Genomic DNA, 20472 nt, shown 5'->3' with positions numbered 1-20472 from the left:
TCCTGCGAGATGAGATTAAGTCTCGACCACCAGATGGCCAGGAAACAGTGAAGCGGCCTGGTGCTAACGGTTTCAGTACGGAAACAGTTTAACATAGCAAGTAGAGATAAGCGAATTTCATATTTTGAAATTCGTCAACCCTTCATTTGGTGGTAAAAGCAGAATTGCGTTATGGATTCCGTTACCACAGACCATAACGCAATTCTATAACGGAATGCCTTTAGAGGCATTCAGTTATTCATTCCGTCATAATAGAAGTCTATGGGCTGCAAAACGGATCCGTCCCGTTTCAGTTATGCAGGGCATTAGTAAGGGCGAGATGAGACAACAGCTTTAATAAAGGTCCAGCTGCTGAAACCCCCAGCAAACAGCTAATATTGCATTGACACCCTCTGGGTCAGAAGGGGGTTCCGACAAGGGGATCCAGCTTCTATAATAATATATACTATTAGGGCAAATGAACTGGGGTTGTCCTGATGGGATAAGGAGATTTCTGTGTAAAAGCCAGCAATATACATATGGGAATACAAATTAGGCGTATCAATGTCTGCCTCACCTGTTTGGACTGCAAAAGAGGTTGTTCTTGGCTTCTGTGCTCCATTGAGTGCGGCTTTAACTTTGCCTTCATAAAACAACAGATTGAGAGGTGGTAAAAGCTCTGAGCAGCCCTATTTATAGCTGTTCTGGAATCAGACAGGTCAGGGGCGTAGCTAAAGGCTCATGGGCCCTGGTGCAAGAGTTCAGCTTGGGCCCCCGTCCCTCAGTGCTTGTTGGCAAGGGGCAGGGGAGCACATAGCCTTGCTGCTACCTGAGGCAAACATTGAAAGGGCACCCCCCATGCCAAATTCTTAACCTAACTCCTTCCCCCCAGCCAGAGGTGTAAATTGACCAGTATGCACTTTCTATAATGCCAGTGTCTTATGTGGCACAAGGGTCTTTGGGCCCTCTCAGGCTCCTGGGCCCGGTAGCGATTGCTACCTCTGCACCCCTATAGCTACGCCCCTAAGCCAGGTACATAGTACGGCAGGCTACGATGAAGCTAACAAATATGGCTGGACTACTCACCTGGCTTTTAAAGCTTTTGAGATAATCTGTTCCTACTGAGTCTTCTCTCTCACATCCCGGGGCTTTTTTATAGCTGCCCGACAGGTCTCCGTGAAAACCGAGGTTATCTAAACTGTGGGGTTTCCCAAGAGATCCAGGAGGAGATCCACAAAGGTTTGTTGGACTTCCTAAACTGGCACATAGCATCTGGGGGAGACATGGTCAAAGTCTGTATTAAGTATCACCGAAAACTGCAGTAAAATGCATCGGTTTCTTTTTTTATCAAAACTCTTTATTAACAAATCTAAAATAACATTGCCATCGTATATTCTTATTACAGAATAAGGGTCCATTCACACGTCCGTGGAATGGGTCCGCATCCGTTCAGCAATATCCGGAACGGGTGCGGACCCATTCATTCTCTATGAGGCAGGAATGGATTGCGGACAGCACACTATGTGCTCTCCGCATCCACATTTCCGGAGCGCGGCCCCGATCTTCCGGTCCGCAGCTCCGGAAAAAAAAATAGAACATGTCCTATTCTTGTCCGCAATTGCAGACACGAATAGGCAGTTCTATGGGATCCGGATCCGCAAGTCTATACATTTATACAGATACCTTTTGTCAACATCTCTAACCAACCATTGCACTGCTACAAATTCCTTGTGCTTTGACTGATATAGCATTGTAAAATACATTTTCTCACAAGTGGTCCCACTAAACTGACCGATCCAGGATTCCTCAAGCTGACGACAAAACTTGTCGTAGTCTCGAGACAGAGTACATAGTGTGAGGAGACCCACACCATAGGCCCCAAACTTTGTCAAATTTTTGTGCCTTATTGCGGTAATAGGGTAGAATTTGGTTTATTTGCAATTTCCACATGGTCAAGTTCGGTGTATTGGGGCTATACCATCTTACAGCATAAACAGTGATTCCTTCAAGAATATTGTCATCTAGTGATCCCAATTGTCTTCGTTCAGCACTCCTAGCAGGCAGACTTCGGGGTGCAGGCCACCCGCACTGGCAATAAGCAGGACAGAAAACCAGTCACCTCCTTCCAGAACGCTGCAATCGGATTACAGCTCCATATCATATGCCAGAAATCTGCCTCCAGTTCCCCACATCGTGGTCATGCCGTGGAAGGCACCCTGCCCATTCTATGCAACTTTGTTGGTGTGAGATGTCTGACGAATGATGTAACGCTGGATTATTTTGTTATTGACTGCTGGTGATACTTGTAAATGTGATTCCAATAAAACCGTTATGGATTCTTCTGTGAGTGTGGGTATCAGTCTTTTGCATTTGTCTATGGGGGGATGTTGGCGCCGCTCCTCTTGTGTGCTAGATGTGAATAGATCGCCGATACTAGTCCTCTGGGACCCTGGGTTTTGACAACTCCTATAAGTGGGTACTTAGAAATCCTGGTGCCATTGTTTGGAAACTTGGTTTGTATGGCAGCCCTAATATGAGAGGAAGCGAGTACGAGAGATATCATACTTTTGTGACAGTGCCACGAACGTCATTATTACTCCCTGATCAGAAATATCCCCAAGGGTTTTGGCCCCTGCTAATCTCCATTTATCCGCTCCCATAACCACCTGCAAGTGCGGTAAGGATTGATTGTCCCATAGGGGGATGTCGGAGACAACCTCTGTATATTGGGCCAGTGCTTTAGCTCCCTTCCAAACCGTCTGAGCCAATTTTTGTAATGGCAACAGTGGCTTCTGAAATTTGGGGGGCGCCTCCAGGACCGACCATAATGTGTTGCAATTTAGATATGGTTTTAAAAAAAGGCGGGCAGGTCTTCTGTTGTGTACCAGTTGTGAATGAGTCGCAGTTGGCCGGCCAAGTACCGTAGTATATAAAATAATCCGGTAATGCCATGCCTCCCTCCGTTTTGGGGCGCCTCAATGTATCTAAGCTAAGTTTGGCCCGAGATCAACCACAAATAAAGACCCTAGTCATGGAGTCTAATTCTTTAAAAATCTACTTGGGCATGTGCGGTTCTGAATGTTGAACTGCATATAACACCTTGGGGAGTATGATCATTTTGATTAAGTTGATGCGCTCTGCCACAGAGACAGGCAATGGTTTCCAGTTTTGCAATTTTTTCCGAATGTGATCTATTAAGGGGTAAATATTGAGCGTTATGGCCTGGGAGTGTCGTTTAGTAATTTTTACCCCCAGATATTTGAATGTGTCCACCACCTTTAATCGAGCTATATGTGAAGGGTCTGCCCAGAGGCATGTATACTGACTTCTCCCAGTTAATTCTTAGGCCAGAGTATTCCCCAAATTCATCTATCAGAGCCACCGCTCTGCTGAGGGATGAGTCAGGTGAAGACAGATACAGAACCATATCATCAGCATAAAGTCCAACGCGGAACTCTCTCTCCTATGGTTATTCCCGTTATACTATTACTACTCCTCACCCTAATTGCCAGGGTCTCTACTGCCAAGGCAAACAAAAGTGGTGACAGAGGGCAGCCCTGTCTCGTTCCTCTGTGAAGGGGGGAACTTTCCGACAGATCTCCATTTATCAGTAGCCTGCTTACCGGGCTGCTGTACAGAATATTAATCCATCTGAGTTACTGCAGACCAAACCCAAAGCCCTTGAGGCAGCCTAACAAGTATGTCCACTCTAAGGAATCAAATGCCTTGGCAGCATCCAATGAGGCCAAGGCCCAATCTGCATTCAGGGCATAGCCTATCTGCGTGACAACCTGAACCCTTCTGATATTTTCAGTGGTGGACTTCCCTGGCATGAAACCTGTTTGGTCTTGGTGGACTAATAACAGAATCACCTGGTTAAGGCAAGTTGCCAATATTCTAGTCAGAAGTTTGTAATCTACGTTTAACAGTGCTATGGGCCTATAGGAGCTGCAATCGAGGGGGTCTTTGTCTGGTTTGAGCAAGAGTATTATAGTGGCTTCCATAAAGGAGTCTGGTAGGCGTCCCGTCTCCAGGCCCGAGTGAAAGGTGGCTAACAATTGGGGGGCCAGCACCTCCGCATATCTAGCGTACACCTCCTTAGGGAGCCTGTCTGGACCTGGAGATTTCCCATTGTTAAGATCCGATATCGCTTGTAATACCTCCTCCAGGCAAATCGGTTGATCTAATTGGGCCCCCTGTGTTGTAATAAGTTTAGGGAGAGAGTTGTCTCCTAGATACATAGCTATCTCCGCTTCAGATGCTGTTATGTTGGATCTATATAAATTTTGGTAAAAGTGAGTGAAGCTGCGAATAATAGTTTCCTGGGTGTTATATTCCTGTCCCGCAAGGTTCCTGACCGCCAGGATCGCTGAAGATGGTGAGTCATGTCGAACCAGCTGAGCCAGTAGCTTAGCTGATTGATTACCTAGCTCAAAAGCGGTCTGTTTGATGAAAAATAGTTTTCTATCGGCTTTACCTTTGAGTACCCCTAGATATTGTCTGCCCGCCTGAAGCCATGCAGTCCTGTTGGCATCAGTCGGGTGACGGATGTATTGCTGTTACAGCAAGACTCCAGCTCCATTTCAGAGCGTTTGGTGTCTTTTTTTTAATGTAGTTTATGCTGGAATGTAAGGACCCGCGGAGAAATGCCTTTAATGTGTCCCACACAAGAGCTAGATTGGGCTCTTCTTCATGTGCTTTCAGAAATTCGTGTATTTGGTAAGGGATCCCGTCCGCTGAGCCCATGAGATTCAGCGAGAACGGGTGTATGTTCATTCTATACATTATGGAGGCAGCGCTGCGAATTAGAGTGCCTAGCAATGGTGAGTGATCATATATCCCCCGAGGTAAGTATACTATGTACCGGAGATTTAACATCGCTAATCCATTGCCTAACATATAATCTATTCGAGTTAAGGAGTTGTGTCCACTGCTGTGGCAGGAGTACACTCTAGCCTCGGGGTGTTTAGTTCTCCAAAGAGCAAACCATCTGAATTCAGTTAAGAACCTATTTAGTTTTGAAGGGCTCCTTGTATTTGGTGGGTCTGCCTCATCCATTAACAGGGATACCCCTCTTGACGAAGAGGTGTGATAGGAGTGTGCAGCCCACTGTACCTAAGGCTTCTTTAGAACCCGAGAAGTGCTGGATATGAGATGTGTTTTGTCTTTGATGATCTTGCGACAGAAGCATGCGGGCTACGGCTACTGCTTTGGTATGTACATTTAAGTGTAAGAGTATAGTTAACGTAACCCTTAGTCATTGGCTAAAGTGTATAGAAGCATGAACAAGAAGCTGCAGTTAGACATATCGGAAACATTTCAACTTAGCCTGGCCAGTCCGATGACGCCATCTGGTGACCAGTCCTTAGGTGTTATCAGGAGTTTCAACGTCTTGGGGGATCTTCGCCGTAGGGCCAGCCACTCGGATACCTCTCCAGAAGTGAAGAAGACTGCTCTGTCGCCGTCCACCACTCTTAATTTCGCAGGATAGCCCATGGAGTATGGTATGTTTGCCTCTCTTAGCTGTAGCTTGACGTCCATGAAGGTGGCTCGTTGTTTTTGCAGCTCCATGGAAAAATCCGGAAAGATGGAGACTCTGGTGCTGTCATATTTAATTTGTTGCCGTCTTCTGGCTAAAGCCAATATCTTGTCTCTATCTTTTCAATTGAGAAATCTTGCAAGAATGGGTCGAGGTGGGGCTCCAGGTGGGGGAGGTTTCGCTGGTACTCTGTGATCCCTTTCTACCGCAAAAGCTGAAAAGAAGTTTGCATCCGGGAAGAGTTCTTTCATCCAGTTTTCAATAAATTAATCCGGTGTACGGCCCTCTGCTCTTTCGGGCAAGTCGACGATTCTGATGTTGTTTCTGCGGAGCCTATTTTCTAAGTCGTCTGCTTTCTGCTTTAGTGTTAAGGTCAGATATGGGGGACAGTAGCTGTGACATCTTCTATGCGTGATATACGCTCTTCAGTGTGCTGTACTCTATCTCGCAGGATGTGTAGATCTTGACTTCATCTAATTTCCCTGTGGGAGATGTCTTGCATGCAGTAATGGCTTCAGAGCTGAACCCGGACATATCCCCATTTTCACCCAGGCAGCCCCCCTGACTTGCTCTCCTTTGCCCTGCGCTAAAACGCGCAGGGAAAAGGAATTTTTAGGAGTTCCAGTGACGAACCGGGCTCTCCATGGGGCTGCTAGGAAGCCCGGTGCCGTCACCAGCACTGATGGGCGGGCTTTAGCGCAGCGCAGCCCTAGTCAGTGTTTTATGATAAACAAAAGAGCCCGTACCCTGCGCGATCTAGTGCAGGGCAAGGGAGCGCATCGGAGCATGAGATGCTCCGATGCTAGCCTTATGGTGCTACCTGGGTGAAAATAAGGGTATGTCCGGGTTCAGCTCTGAACCCGGACAACCCCTTTAAGAGCAAGTACGTCTGGAGTTTCCTCAGGGGCAGTTACAGGGACCGCTACATCTCAAACAGTACTAGCCCTGGTGTTCATATTCCGCTGCGGTAGAGGTGACTGCGAACTCTCATCTGGTTGTCTGGCAAATTCTCAAAATTTTTCGGCGGCACTTTGCGTTTTTTGTGGCCCCATTGTTGTATCAGTATAAAGGTAGATAAACAGTAGACAAAAACTGGCCCTAGGGCTTGATCAGCGCTGTGTGCCTTCTTGTATCTAGCAAAGCTGCCCGTGAGATAAGCAGAAGTTTTCTCTGGAGCCATCTTGTGCTCCTGTGCTGGGGTCATATTTAAGCAGTCTAGGATGTAGTCCCTATTAACTTGATCAGGAGGTTTTGATTATTTTGCTCACGACTGAGCGTGCTGTGGTCTCTGCTATAGTTAGAGCCTGTGTTGGTCTGGGCGCCCTCCCTTTTCCTGGTGCTGCACAGGAGCCAGCAAGTTGGCCGTCTGGCGGGAAAAACAACGGGGGCTTGTAGCTCCAGCTGCCCCCGTCCTCAGCTGCTGACACTCCTGTCCTCCCGCTTCCGGTCCTCTCCCCACTCTGCTCACCGTGTTCTGAGCCACAGCGCTTTGCAGGTCTGCCGCCCAGCCTTCTCTCTCGGCACTCGTTCCTCAGGACCCGGCGCCGATCCCCCGCAAGGCAAGTTTGCGCGGTGCTTGCTTCTCGGGTGTGTTAGGGCACGACCAGGGATCTAAATTTTGCGACGGTCCAGTGCTCAGCAGGATTTGTCCCTTAAAAGTAGCGCTAGCCCCGGAGTGCCTCTCAAGTGTGTCCTGCCATCTTGGCTGCTGGCCAGGCCCCCGCATCTGTTTCTTTTAACCTTATCGAAAACGAGCAGACTTAAAGGGGTTGTCCGCCAAAAATATTCTACATTTTTCAACCCAACACCAGGATCTGAATACTTTTAGAATTGCATGTAATTACAAATTTTGTATAGAAACTGAGCTTTTTAATAAAATGCACCTATATAGCGCCACCTGCTGTTTGCTCTTTTCCTCAATTCTCTGTCCACCTCGCTGAGTTGGATGCACAAGCTCAGCGCCATCTTTCAACTGCCACCAGCCCAACCTTCTGACACTTGCAGGGAGGGAGCTGCAGCGGAAAGAACATGCCTCCCTGAGTAAGAACACCACCCCCTGAGCTGTTATAGGGAGAGAGCTGTGGCAGAAAGAACACGCACCCTGAGTAAGAACACCACCCCTGAGCTGTTATAGGGAGAGAGCTGTGGCAGAAAGAACACGCCCCCTGAGTAAGAACACCACCCCTGAGCTGTTATAGGGAGAGAGCTGTGGCAGAAAGAACACGCCCCCTGAGTAAGAACACCACCCCTGAGCTGTTATAGGGAGAGAGCTGTGGCAGAAAGAACACGCCCCCTGAGTAAGAACACCACCCCTGAGCTGTTATAGGGAGAGAGCTGTGGTAGAAAGAACACGCCCCCTGAGTAAGAACACCACCCCTGAGCTGTTATAGGGAGAGAGCTGTGGCAGAAAGAACATGCCCCCTGAGTAAGGAGACACTTCCTGAGGTTCTAGCTTGAAATAAGTCTAGAAGAACAACTGGAGCAAGGAATGGGGAGATCTCTGGATCCATGCGAGGTCGAGGGCTGGTTCTTGCTTTGTTAGAAAGAGATTGTCATGTGCTATATGATGTCTGGTTTTAATTTTTTTTTTTACATAAATCATGGGCTAACCCCTTTCAAGGTTATCTTCGTAACCAATTAGTATTTCTTGCTCCAATGTAACTAAAAATGAAAAAAAATGAAGCAACTTAGCAACTACTCTTCATATCCTGCAGTTTTGTGTCCCCAGCTACTATGCAGAACTACGTGTATACATAGCAACAGACTACAAACTCTGTGTAGTCTGATCACTGCGGTTCACTATATAGGAAGGCACTTTTTCTCTATACAGTTTATAAAGGTACGCTGACATAAACCTTTTAATGCAAAGGACACTTTTCTGACATATGTTGGACCTATGGGGCCTTACAGAAACACTCAGCGTATGAGATTACATAAATTCAACGAAAACGTAAAAAAAAAAATGAACCATTAGTACTTACACTTGCTGAAGTTGGACTAGTGGGGAGGTGGCTCATTTTGCCCCATACCTATAAAAGCAGAGATTACTGTCAGGTCGCTTTTCTGAGAGAAAAAAAAACTAAACAAAAACAAACACAACATAATGGGGGTCATCTACTATCAGAAACACGCCATATTAGGAGTATTTCTTGTGCGGATTGAGGCAAAAAGGTTATTTGCAACGCAATCTGTGACTTTTCCCGCTCATGCCAGGTCTAAAAAAGTAGGCGGGGAAGGGGACGAGCAGGAAAGCCCCTTCTCATTCATCATTTTCTACACCTATTTTAGGCGTATAAAATGGTCTAAATTTAAGCCAGCAGGGAAGCCGTCTTACATTTAGACTGGCACTGGATAAGCCGAAGTTATGTAAAGGCCGGCGCCTCTTCATAACTTTGGCAGATCCATCGCCAGCTAAAAGGGCTTATTAAGACCAGCGTCTAAAACGCCGGTCTTAATAAATGACCCCCAAAATACCTAAAATGGTGCACATATATGATTGAAAGCACAAAGTCACAGAGATCTATAAGTTGGCATCAACGACTCCCTTCACCCACATATTAACATTGGGCAACAAGGTCAGAAGTCAGTTAGACATTCCCAGTACTACGCATTATTTAAAGGAATTATTTGGAGAAAAATCTATTTTTCTTAAAATGGCAAGATCTGTCAGGAATAAAGCAATGGCTATGGGCTTTACATCTGCTTTCCTTCACATGGTTTTCTACCTTTTTTTGGAGTGTGCAAGATTTCCATCTTCGAGGTTGTCAAGTTTAAAAGACTAATTTGCAGATACTCTAATAGGGATTTCTAACAAGACCCTCCTCTATTAAATATTGTTCCACAAAGGAAATGTATCACCTATCCACGGGGTCACTGGGGGCCCCATTGCTGGAACCACCCGAACAGGACCTGAGCCACCCATTCCAAATTACTGCTCAACCACAGTGAGGAGGAGCATGACTGGAATAGAGGTCACACATACACAGTGCCACTCCATTCAATGTCTATATGGCTGCCAAAATCTGTTGATCGCTGTACTTAACCGTTTCGGCAAACCCCACAGGCATTAAATGGAACGGCACTGTTCAAAACTGACCGCCGATCCATTCAAAGTCCTTCTCACTGAGGAGAAACAGTGGGCTGGTGACCCCTGTTCTAGGGATACGTGGGGGTCCCAGCAATCATATATTATGTGTCCCATACATAGGTGATCAATGGCCTTTTTGGGACAACATCCTTAACCAGAGAGCTGCTAGAAAGAGTGTATTTTGTTCTGGAGGACCTGCCATGTCCATGTGTGAAGCTAGCTTCACACTAGAGCTAGAGATCTGGCAGGGAATAGCCTGCTGAATCTCTCTGCATTTCGACATTGCCGAAAGCTTGAAAGTCTCAGCCTGGCCGCATGAACAATAATGGGGACCGGCAGAGATCTGGGCGCAACCTGGAAAATATGCAGAGAATCGGCCGGAAGAAAACCACTGCTGCGGATCTCTGCCGATCCTCATTACAGTTAATGGGGCTGGACGGAGACTTTCGGAGCTTCCAGCAATGCCAGAATGCAGAGAGATTTGACAGGGGACAGCCTGTCAGATCTCTAGCGCTAGTGTGAAGCTAGCCTTATACAGAAAGGCCACACATTTCATTTATCCTGTGAAAACCCCCAAGGAGGAGCTCTAAACTGTGGGGAAATAGTTGGGGAGCCCTTCTAGGGCAAAAAAGACAACCCCTATTATTTAGAGAAGTAACAAGAAATTCTAAAGAGAAATAGAACAAGATTCTTGGACAAAAGCTACATGGCTGTCTGCAGCGGACCTGGGCAAGTCCGTCTGCTACAAATGGCATATTGGGATGCAGAATGAAAAAGACGTACATTGCTGAAGTCTGGAGCATGTGGACTAGAGGGGCTCACAGGGACAGAGTCTCCTGCGGCAGATGGCATATACATAATAGGTCCAGTTTGTGTTGGGCTTGACACAGATGACGCAGACTGGAGATCGTCACAAAGAAGAGATTCTGTAACAAGATTGGCGCATTATTAGAGAACTTTTGCCAAGCTGACAAAAAAATATGAATATCTGGAAGGTAAAATCATTTTGCAAAGTATCACGCCATAATTTCTACAGGTGGTATCCCCCTCCCAACCCTGCAAAATGCATTAACAGAGCCACATACGTTCAACGTGTGCGAAGGCACAGAAAGGCCCACGTGGACAGCTTCCCGACTGCTGCATGTCATTGCATTTTGTTGACTTGTAGATCTGTAAAAGATGACAGGAGATTACCAAACTCTCTAGAATCAGGGCGACACAATGAGCAAACCAAGAAACGCCATTACCTCCGGATGAAATTGCTGCTCTGTTCTGGTGTGGCAATATTGACAGGAGTCCCCACTTTCGCACTTACTGGGGTCTCCCCATTCATCTCCATGTTTTACACTTGGACAAGGGGAAGACCTAAAATAATAAGTCACATTAATAAAAAAAACGGAATGTGTTTGAGAACGTACAGAGCTGAACAAACAGAGCGTCGGAGACTTGTCAGACATTGAGCCAGCAGGCAATGCTAGGACGCCAGCAGAATTGTGAATGCAATGTAGACTGGGTTCCTCTTGGCTCAAGATATCCCAAGATGAATGGCACATGATGACCAGCTTTGAAATAAATGAAAAACTTTTACATTATCCCATCAATTTTTCATTTTTTTTTTAACCCTTTTGCTACCAGTGCTGTACATGTACGGTGCTAGAGTAATAGGCAGACATCACGCCCACATGTGCAGCAGGCGTCATGGCCTGCGGGTGAAGAGGCTGAGGGCATTAAAGCCAACATAAATAGGCAATTCTGAGCAATAACTGGATTTTAAAAATCCATGACTGTTCAGATTCAGAATTTAAAAAAAGACATTTGGATTTTGTACTCTCAAACACGAGCTTCAAAATCATTACAAAAAAAAAAAACCTGCTAAAAATATATAAAAAATTTTTAAGTTTCAGTATAAATATTTCCGTATAAAAAATAAATACATAAATAACAAAAAATATAAACATCATGGGTATCACCGCGACCGAAAACACCCGTACTATTAAAATATAAAAAAAATTTGCGTAACGGAAAAAAGGGTCAAAATGGCCTATTTGCCATTTTTTCATTACTTCTCTTACCCAAAAAATATTAGATTACACTTACCGATTTTCTTTGAACCTATGACAGCACCCCTGGAGAGACCGCCTCCACCTCCTCAGGACAGGAAACAGGAACCAGAACCGCCTTTTAAAGGAGGGATCATCCCCTCCAACATCGTAACAACCTAATAATTTTTTTTTTTTTAACTTTTAAATATATATGCCACACGGGGTAACCCTCCACACACAATTTTTATAGCCGGGGCCCCCGCAGCTCTTTCCTTGATATCTTCCAGCGGATTCGATTCCCTCCTGCCCCTTAGGACAGGAAACAGAACTGGAGATAGAGGGGATGATCCCTCCTTTAAAAGGCGGTTCTGGTCCCTTTTTCTTGTCCTGAGGAGGTGGAGGCGGTCTCTCCAGGGGTGCGGTCATAGGTGAAAAAGAAAAAGGTAATAAAATGTGATCAAAAAGACACATACTCCAAAATGGTATCAATAAAAACTACAGATTGTCCCGCAAAAAATGAGCCCCCACATAGCTCAGTAGATATAACTATAAAAAAAAAAGAAAAGTTATGGGGGGGGTCAGAGTATGGTGATGTAAAAAATATTTTTTGTTTCGAAATGTACATTTATTTTTACACTATTTAGACATTAAAAACCTATACATAGGGGGTATCGTTGTAATCGTACTGACCCAGAGAATAAAGGGCATGGGACAGTATTGCTGCAAACGGAACGCCGTGGGAACAAAACCCATAAAATGGTGGAAGAATTGTGTTGTTTTTTTCCAATTCCACCCCATTTGGAATTTTTTTTACCGCTTACTACTACATTGTGTGCCATAATTAATGGTGTCATTAGAATGTACAACTTGTCCCGCAAAAAATAAGCCCTATACAGCTATGTGAATGAAAATATATATAAAAAAAAGTTCTGGCTCAAGGAAGATAGGAAAGAAAAATGAAAACGCAAAACGAAAAAACCTCCGGTATCCTAAGGGTTACAATTCAAAGCTGTCCACTGCATCTCGGAATATATTGCACCAAGAGAAATGCTAAGATAGCAATATGTGCGTCTCATTGGAGTGAGAACACTGCAGCGGTGAGGTACGCTGCTTTCTCAGCAATGAAGGTCAGAGACCTCCACGTGCTTCATTTCCTACCTGTATTTGTTTTGGCGTGGACTCCTCCTGCGGTCCTTGCTATTGTGGTAATAGGGACATGCATATCCTTGACGGCAGAGCCGGGGAGGCTTTTTGCACTGTTCTGTCTTGTAGTGCCCAAGCACATATGTAGTGTCTGCAGACAAGCGGACATAATTCTCGGCATAAAAACCATTCCATATATGTTTACTGTGTTACAAGGCATCCAGGCACCATCCATGATTTTTCCTATTTCACATGTTAGATGCAAGGCTACTTTTTAGCATGAAGAATGGAGTTCGCTAGGTATTGCTCCAATCAATCTTGGGGATATGTTAAAGAGTACCTACAATTTTTAATAAGGACATATCAGAAGTGTTGGTCGGTGGGGGTCCCAGCTCTGAGCCCCCCCCCCCCTCCCCGATTGCTAGAACGAGTGGTCAGAAGCACTCAGCCAAGTGCAGCTTCTCCTCGCTGCTAAGAGCAAGACTGTAGACGAACTCAATAGACTTTTTACGACATATCAAAAACTCTTTAATGTAAACTGCTGCAGTTTCTAATTCTGAAACAGCAATAATACACGCCAAAGAAAGATCTTCTTCGTTCCCTCCGACATTACTAGCCCTTTGCATATTGCGCTGAAGGTGCCCATACACATTAGACCAACATCGGTTAAATCTGACAGGTATGGAATGTGTATCAGGGTGTCCAGTCTCTAGCAGCCTTTATCTCGCTTGAGACATCTGATGTCTTGCGTAGAGGCATCTTCCAGCTGCTTATGGCCTGCTACCTATCGGAAACCCATGTATGCTCAGCTAAGCCAAGGCTGCAAGTGTATGGGGCGGTGGGACGGTATAGCGGTCAGCAGAACAAGCCTTTGACTGACAGCTGTCTAAGGTGCATGGCCACCTTATGCCTCTCACCCTGCCAGCGTGGTTCCTCTCCCAGAATCTTCTCTATCATGGCATGACTAGCTGCCACTGCAGTTTGTCCTTCCAGGCTTCCATCCAGGGATGGCTGTCCATTCTGCAGGGCCTCCATAGCCTGAAGCTCTCTACAGAAGGGAGATAAGAATATTCTGTAAATCGCTGCCTCTCTGACAGTAGTTCACCAGGCAATTCTGGCGTTGAGAAGTACCGCACACAGTCAGATGCCTTTTATCATACAGGTAAAGTACTGGGAGCAATAAATAAATTGTGCCGGTTACCTTATGTCATATACTGGCGAGCGGAGATCGTGGGGACCGTGGGCAAAGGCGCAGTGCTGCCCATTCTTGGTGCAATGACCCTTAGAGTCCGTCTCATGGATGCAGATGCCCGTTTTGTAATATCGCAGGTGGTATCTTCTTTCTGTGTCACCTGTTGTTCTGTGCAGGAAAGGACAACTGGGCAAAAGACAAAGGATGGAATGACATGGGATTAGGGAGGTTCCTAGAAATGCACCAAAAAACTAAAACCTAAAAAAACAACAACCAATTATTTTTTTTTTTTTATTATCGAAGAATGAGGAATCTTTACATTAAAGAAGCACCCCGACAACATTTTTATTCTCGGTCCTGTCAGACAGGTACATGATGTAAATTGTACATCTCTCTTCCTAGTGGCTGTATTTGTGAATTATCTTCTCCCTTCTGATCCTCAGCTGTGTCATGTAACCATCACTCTGACTCTCCAACTGACCCTGTGTCTTATGTGCGGACAGGAAGTCAGTCTCTCTATTCATTCCCATGGGAGCCACAATGTCGGTCTCATAGGGTCAGCTGGAGAGTTACAGTATCTGGAGTCTTTGTGGCAGCCATTGCTTTTTAAAACCAACAGCAGGAAGTTCAATTGTAAGGCTATGTTCACATCTGAGAACAGAAACCGAACGGATCTTATTATAGTCAATAGGATCTGTTCATTTCCGTTCGAATCACTTATGTGCACTTCCGTTATTTTCGTTCTTCTGCGCCGTTAAAAACGTCGCCTAAAGGTGATTGCACTCTTATGTTTTTTTCCCCAAAAAATTTGTCTTTTTTTTTTTTTAAATAAAAAAATCCCACAACCAGATGTTATTTGCCGGCCCGTAGAAGATTACCGAATGCCCTACAAACACATGTCACTTGAAGACAGTTTCCTAGTTTGCTTCTTTCGCTTATAATTTCTTTTTCCCCAAATCGCAGCACGCTTTGGGTGTCACAAATTTTTGAGGTGTGACAAAAAAAAAAAAAAAAAGGCAAACATATCCCTAAAAAGGACTTTTGCACACGGTTTCTGCAGCAGCGAGAAAAGCAATATTTCAAGTCAGGGGTGTAGCTAAAAGGTCATGGGCCCTGGTGCAAGAGTTCATCCTGGGCCCCCTTCCCTCGGTGCTTTGTGGCCGGGGGCAGGGAAGCACATAGCCTTCCTGCTGCCTGAGGCAAAAATTTAAACGGCAACCCCACCCCCATGCCAAATTCTTGACCTAACCCCTTTTCTCCAGCCAGATGTGTAACTTGACCAGCATGCACTTTCTATAACAGAGATCAGCAACCTCCGGCACTCCAGCTGTGGTGAAACTACAACTCCCAGCATGCTCCATTGACTTATATGGGAGTTCCAAGAGCAGCCAAGCAAGTTTGCATGCTGGGAGTTGTAGTTTCACCACAGCTGGAGTGCCGAAGGTTGCTGATCCCTGTTCTATAATATCAGTGACTTCTTATGCAGCACAAGGGTCTTTGGCCCCCCTCAGGCTCCTGGGCCCGGTAGCGACTGCTACCTCTGCACCCCCTATAGCTACGCCCCTGTTTCAAGTCTAGAAACGACCTCTTCCCTCCTCTATTATTTTTTTCCTTGAGAAGTTATCTTTTATTATGAAAATGGATTGGATAGAAGCTGCTCAACACAAGGAGCGAAAGGTTAAAGGTATTATTCAAGACGCGGTCGCCACTTCCAGGACTTTCGGCAAGTGATCCCGGCTTGGTATTACAACATGCAGCGCATGCGCGAGTCTGAATCTCTTACTAAAGCACTAGTGAGAGATGCAGACTCACGCATGCACTGGAGGTTGTAATCCCAGGCCGGGATCACATGGGAAATGTACAGCACGTGAAGTGGCAGCCACATCTCGGATAACCCCAATAAATGCTTTTTTTTTTTTTTTTAAAGGTATGGGGTAAATATATTGCATTGCTTCTTTGGAAACCCAAAATAAGCTGCATTCATGGTTCCAGAAAAAGACCACTGACAACGGGTGACCCTCCATGTCTTTGAAGGTCCTGATCTTTATTGCCCTCTCCTCTTCTTCTGTCTAGTGCAGGTGAGGGTTGGTGCACTAACCCTACGCCCGCCGCGTCTTCTACACGTATTGCTCATTTCCAGTGGGGACAATGCACATAGATTCGTGACTCACGTTTCATACGTGTATGTCTCACGAACCCTTGTGGCTTGGTTAACATTTTATGACTGTACTTGTTTTCTACTTCTGAAGTGTTGACTGTTGATACTGTTGTATTTCTTCTTGTGTTACTGTTCTCCATTATCCACATGCTGTATAAGGCCTCATGCACACGACCGTTGTTGTGTTCCGTGTCCGTTGTTCCGCTTTCCGTGATTTTTTGCGGACCAATTGACTTTCAATGGGTCCGTTGAAAACTCGGAAAATGCACCGTTTGTCATCCGCGTCCGTGATCCGTGTTTCCAGTCCGTCAAAAAAACAAGACCTGTCCTATTTTTTTCACGGACAACGGTTTGCGGACCCATTCAAGTCAATGGGTCCGTGAAAAAACACGGAGACAAACAAGATTGTCATCCGCGTCCGTGATCCGTGTCCGTTTTTTTCCTATAAATTTTCAAGGCAAACTTGACTTAGATATTTTTTTCACTTTTCATGTCTGGTGATCCTCCAAAAATCAAGGAAGACACACGGAAACGGAACAACGGAACCCCGTTTTGCGGACCGTGAAAAAATACTGTCGTGTGCATGAGGCCTAAGGGTACTTTCACACTAGCGTTTTTCTTATACGGCACCGAGTTCCGTCCTAGGGGCTCTATACTGGAAAATAACTGATCAGTTTTATCCCCATGCATTCTGAATGGAGAGCATTCCGTTCAGGATGCATCAGGATGTCTTCAGTTCAGTCTTTTTGACTGTTCAGGACGGAGATCATACCGCAGCATGCTACGGTTTTATCTCCGGCCAAAAAAAACTGAACACTTGCCTGAATGCTGGTTCCAGCATTTTTTTTCCATAGGAATGTATTAGTGCCGGATCCGGCATTCAAAATACCGCAATGCTGGATCCGTCCTTCCGCTCTGCGCATGCACAGACCGAAAAAATGTGAAAATAATAAATGCCAGATCCGTTTTTCCGGATGACACCGGACAGACAGATCCGGCATTTCAATGCATTTGTAAGACTGATCAGGATCCTGATCAGTCTTACAAATGCCATCAGTTGGCATACGTTTTTAAGGATCTGGCAGGCAGTTCAGGCAACGGAACTGCTTGCCGGATCACTCTGCTGCAAGTGTGAAAGTACCCTAAAGGTCCATTCACACGTCCGTATGTGTTTTGCGGATCCACAAAACACGGACACCGGCAATGTGCGTTACGCATTTTGCGAACCGCACATCGCCGGCACTATAATAGAAAATGCCTAATCTTGTCCACAATTGCAGACAAGAATAGAACATGTTCTATTTTTTTCGGGAGCCGCGGACCGGAAGATCGGCGACGTGCTCCGGAAATGCGGATGCGAAGAGCACATAGTGTGCTCTCCGCAACCGTTCCGTCCCCATAGAGAATGAATGGGTCCGCACCCGTTCCCGCAATTTGCGTAACGGATACGGACCCATTATTACGGATATGTGAATGGAGCCCACTGTATTCCAGATTTGTTTTCGGTAAAATAGTTGTCTCGCTTCAGCAAATGGCATTTATTAACTTTGTCTACATGATAAATCCATGAGACAACCTCATTCAATTTCAAAATGTTAATAAAAACTGTTTAAAAAAATACCTCCCCCCCCCAAATAAAAGCTTGTAAAACACATTAATGTCATAGCATTATATACAAGCCCAAAAACTCCCCGAAAAAAACGTGGAAGCATCTGAAATGTTGTCTTTTTTAATGAGATTCTAATCAGGATGCAGAAGTTTACAATATTTATGCTTTAGTATTTACCGTAATCTTAATGGATTTCATTTTGTGGGGACAAGAACAGAATACAGAAAAAAAAATAACAAATTGGAGATTATTTTATTTCATGTAGTTTTATTACAATAAATGTATTTTATTCTTGAAAAGTTGAGTTTTGGATCATTTACTTTAACATTTGTCCATCTTTCCTGCTTCCAACAACATCAAATTCAAGAACTGAGGGGGTCATTTACAATCAGAAATACGCCTATATTATGCAAAGGTTATGTGTGCCGCAATCTGCGACTTTTCGTGGCTCATGCCAGGTCTAAAAAAGTGGGCGTGGTGTGGACGGGGAAGGGGACGGTGCATTCAGTTCCGTTCAGTTCCCATTGATAATGAACAGTGACAAAACGGAAGCGTTTTCCCGCGCTATTGCGATCCTATGAGGGATCTCAATAGAGGAAAGGGAAAGCGCAGATGTAGCCTAAATTTGGTATCGGCGTAATCTTACCGACATTCAGAATTAGCTCATTGTGTCATTTTTAGCGTATAGCAAACGCCGTAAAAACAAAACCCGAAAACAATGATGGAAATTATTTTTTATTTTATTTCACCTGAAAAAAAGAATTCTTTTCCCATTTTTCCATACAAGATATAGTGAATTTAATGGTGCCAGTAAAAATACAACTTGTCCTGCAAATAAATAAGCCCTCATGAAGCTTATGAATGGAAAAGTAAAAAAATAAATCTATGGGTCTTAATAATAAAAAAATTAATCAAAAAAATAAAAAACATTGGCGGGTCCTTAAGGGGTTATCTAATTTCTCAAAGTTTTTCATGCATCATCTCTGCGTTCAGGGAAAAAATAAAAATAAAAAATTGCGAGTTTTTCAGGCCCTGGCTACACAGAAGTGAAACGGAAGACATCCAGATGCAATGTGTTTTTCACTGATGGTTGCTGGGGATGTAGAGTGTTATTCTTCCGTTTTATTTTGCGCGTGTTAAAAACACATGCAATCTGGGTACAATCCGGACTGAAAAAACGCATGCACTGATTGAACTTGCATGCAAAACCATCAGTTTCTGTCTGAACCGATCCTGATACAATCCGTAACGCTCGTGTGAAAGAGGCCTTACTGAAGCTGGACTGTCTACCCCACAAGGGTTAATCTTCGTTAAACGATCCCTTTATCCAAGGCCCTTAAAGGAGTATTCCATTCAAAATTAAAGGGGTTGTTTCATCTGGGACTTTGATGGCATACCACTAGGATATGCCTTCAAAGTCAGATAGGTGGGGGGAAGCCGCACCTATTTCTAAAACAGGAAAGAGAGTACTGCACGTGCGTGGAGTGCTCTCCATTCATTTCTATGGGACTTCCGAAAATAGCTCAGCTATTTTCAGCAGTCCCATAGAAACAAAAGGAGAACGCACCGTGCAAGTGCGACCACCGCTCTATTCACTTCTATGGGACTGACTGAGCAGTGCTCACCGCTCATTTTGGGGGTCCCGTCCTGGAGACAGGTGTGGAACTCAGAGGTGAGACCCACACCTATCTTCCTAACGATTTGCCACCAATGTCTCAGATGAGACTACCCCTTTAATCCACTGAATTGGGGTTAATCGATAGATCAGTGGCGGTTTGACCACTGCGGTCATGATACTGTATGTCCTGTCCCACCCCCTGAGTACAGCACTTGATAATCTTTGGATGAAGCATGCTCAACTATCGCTCCATTCAAATGGGGGATACGGAACGCCAGTTGTCATGAAGGGTGGAGGTCCCAGTGGTCAGACCGTACAACGATCTAACAGTGAAGAGGGGGTGGATACACCTTTAAATGACTACTACACATATATAAAACAGCGTAAAGCGCTCAGGCAAATAACAACACTCACAGGAAAGATCTTGCAGCTGCTCAGGCAAACATACTGTGGTAAGACGCTAAAGCACTACAGAAGAACTCACTCGTCTCCTTCAGGACACAGGCCTGACGTTTCATCGTATTTGGTGCAGTAAATATCCGGGCTGTAGTTAAAGGTCCCGTCCCTACGTCTCACAGATCTCCGCCTTCTCTGGTTAACAAAGTGCCAGTGGAAACAGGTGTAGGGCCGATGCTGGGTGCACTTGTGTTGCACAAAGAGCGGGCACTGCTCCGTCCGAAACTCTTTCAGGTACCTGGGGAAACAAGCAGAGCAACCGGTGAGGAGAATAAGTATTGTGTATTGTAAACCAAGCTAGTAGTTCCATAGAGGTACAGAGCCTAACCGTGACCCCAAATACATGGCGGAAACAGGACTGCAAGTGAGCAAAAAAAAATAAGATATATATTGTAAATCATCCAGATGTGAGGGGACCACAAGACGTCAAAGACCAGTTATACTATCCTTCTCATTATACTTATTACCAGAGGTCCCCAACTCCTTCTAGACTGTCAGACACTTTCCGAGGCAATTTCTTTTTATGATTTTACTCATTTTGGGCTAAAAATAATTTTTTCAAATTGGTCTTCAATTGGAGCCTACTAACCTCCAACACCCTAGTATAATGCTCCAACTCCCTCACCACTGACTAACATAAAAAACTATT

At 45.0% G+C, this 20472-nt stretch overlaps 1 protein-coding gene across 2 annotated transcripts in view; it reads right to left on the bottom strand.

The window, feature by feature from the left end:
- UNK (unk zinc finger) overlaps positions 1-20472 on the bottom strand; it is a 79072-nt gene that overhangs the window by 17287 nt on the left and 41313 nt on the right. For both annotated transcript variants that reach the window (XM_040438806.1, XM_040438807.1), the window contains 10 exons: positions 19852-20061; positions 13992-14168; positions 13708-13838; positions 12806-12941; positions 10853-10970; positions 10691-10775; positions 10389-10531; positions 8500-8547; positions 1066-1251; positions 557-622 (listed from right to left, as the gene is read on the bottom strand). In XM_040438806.1, coding sequence (XP_040294740.1) covers positions 557-622; positions 1066-1251; positions 8500-8547; positions 10389-10531; positions 10691-10775; positions 10853-10970; positions 12806-12941; positions 13708-13838; positions 13992-14168; positions 19852-20061 — 1300 coding nt within the window. The remainder of the gene's footprint in view (positions 1-556; positions 623-1065; positions 1252-8499; positions 8548-10388; positions 10532-10690; positions 10776-10852; positions 10971-12805; positions 12942-13707; positions 13839-13991; positions 14169-19851; positions 20062-20472) is intronic.

This window comes from Bufo bufo, chromosome 6, assembly GCF_905171765.1.
Source record: "Bufo bufo chromosome 6, aBufBuf1.1, whole genome shotgun sequence".
NCBI lineage: Eukaryota > Metazoa > Chordata > Amphibia > Anura > Bufonidae > Bufo > Bufo bufo.
Note: the sequence above shows the minus strand (reverse complement) of the source record. Positions and strands in the feature narration are given on the sequence as shown.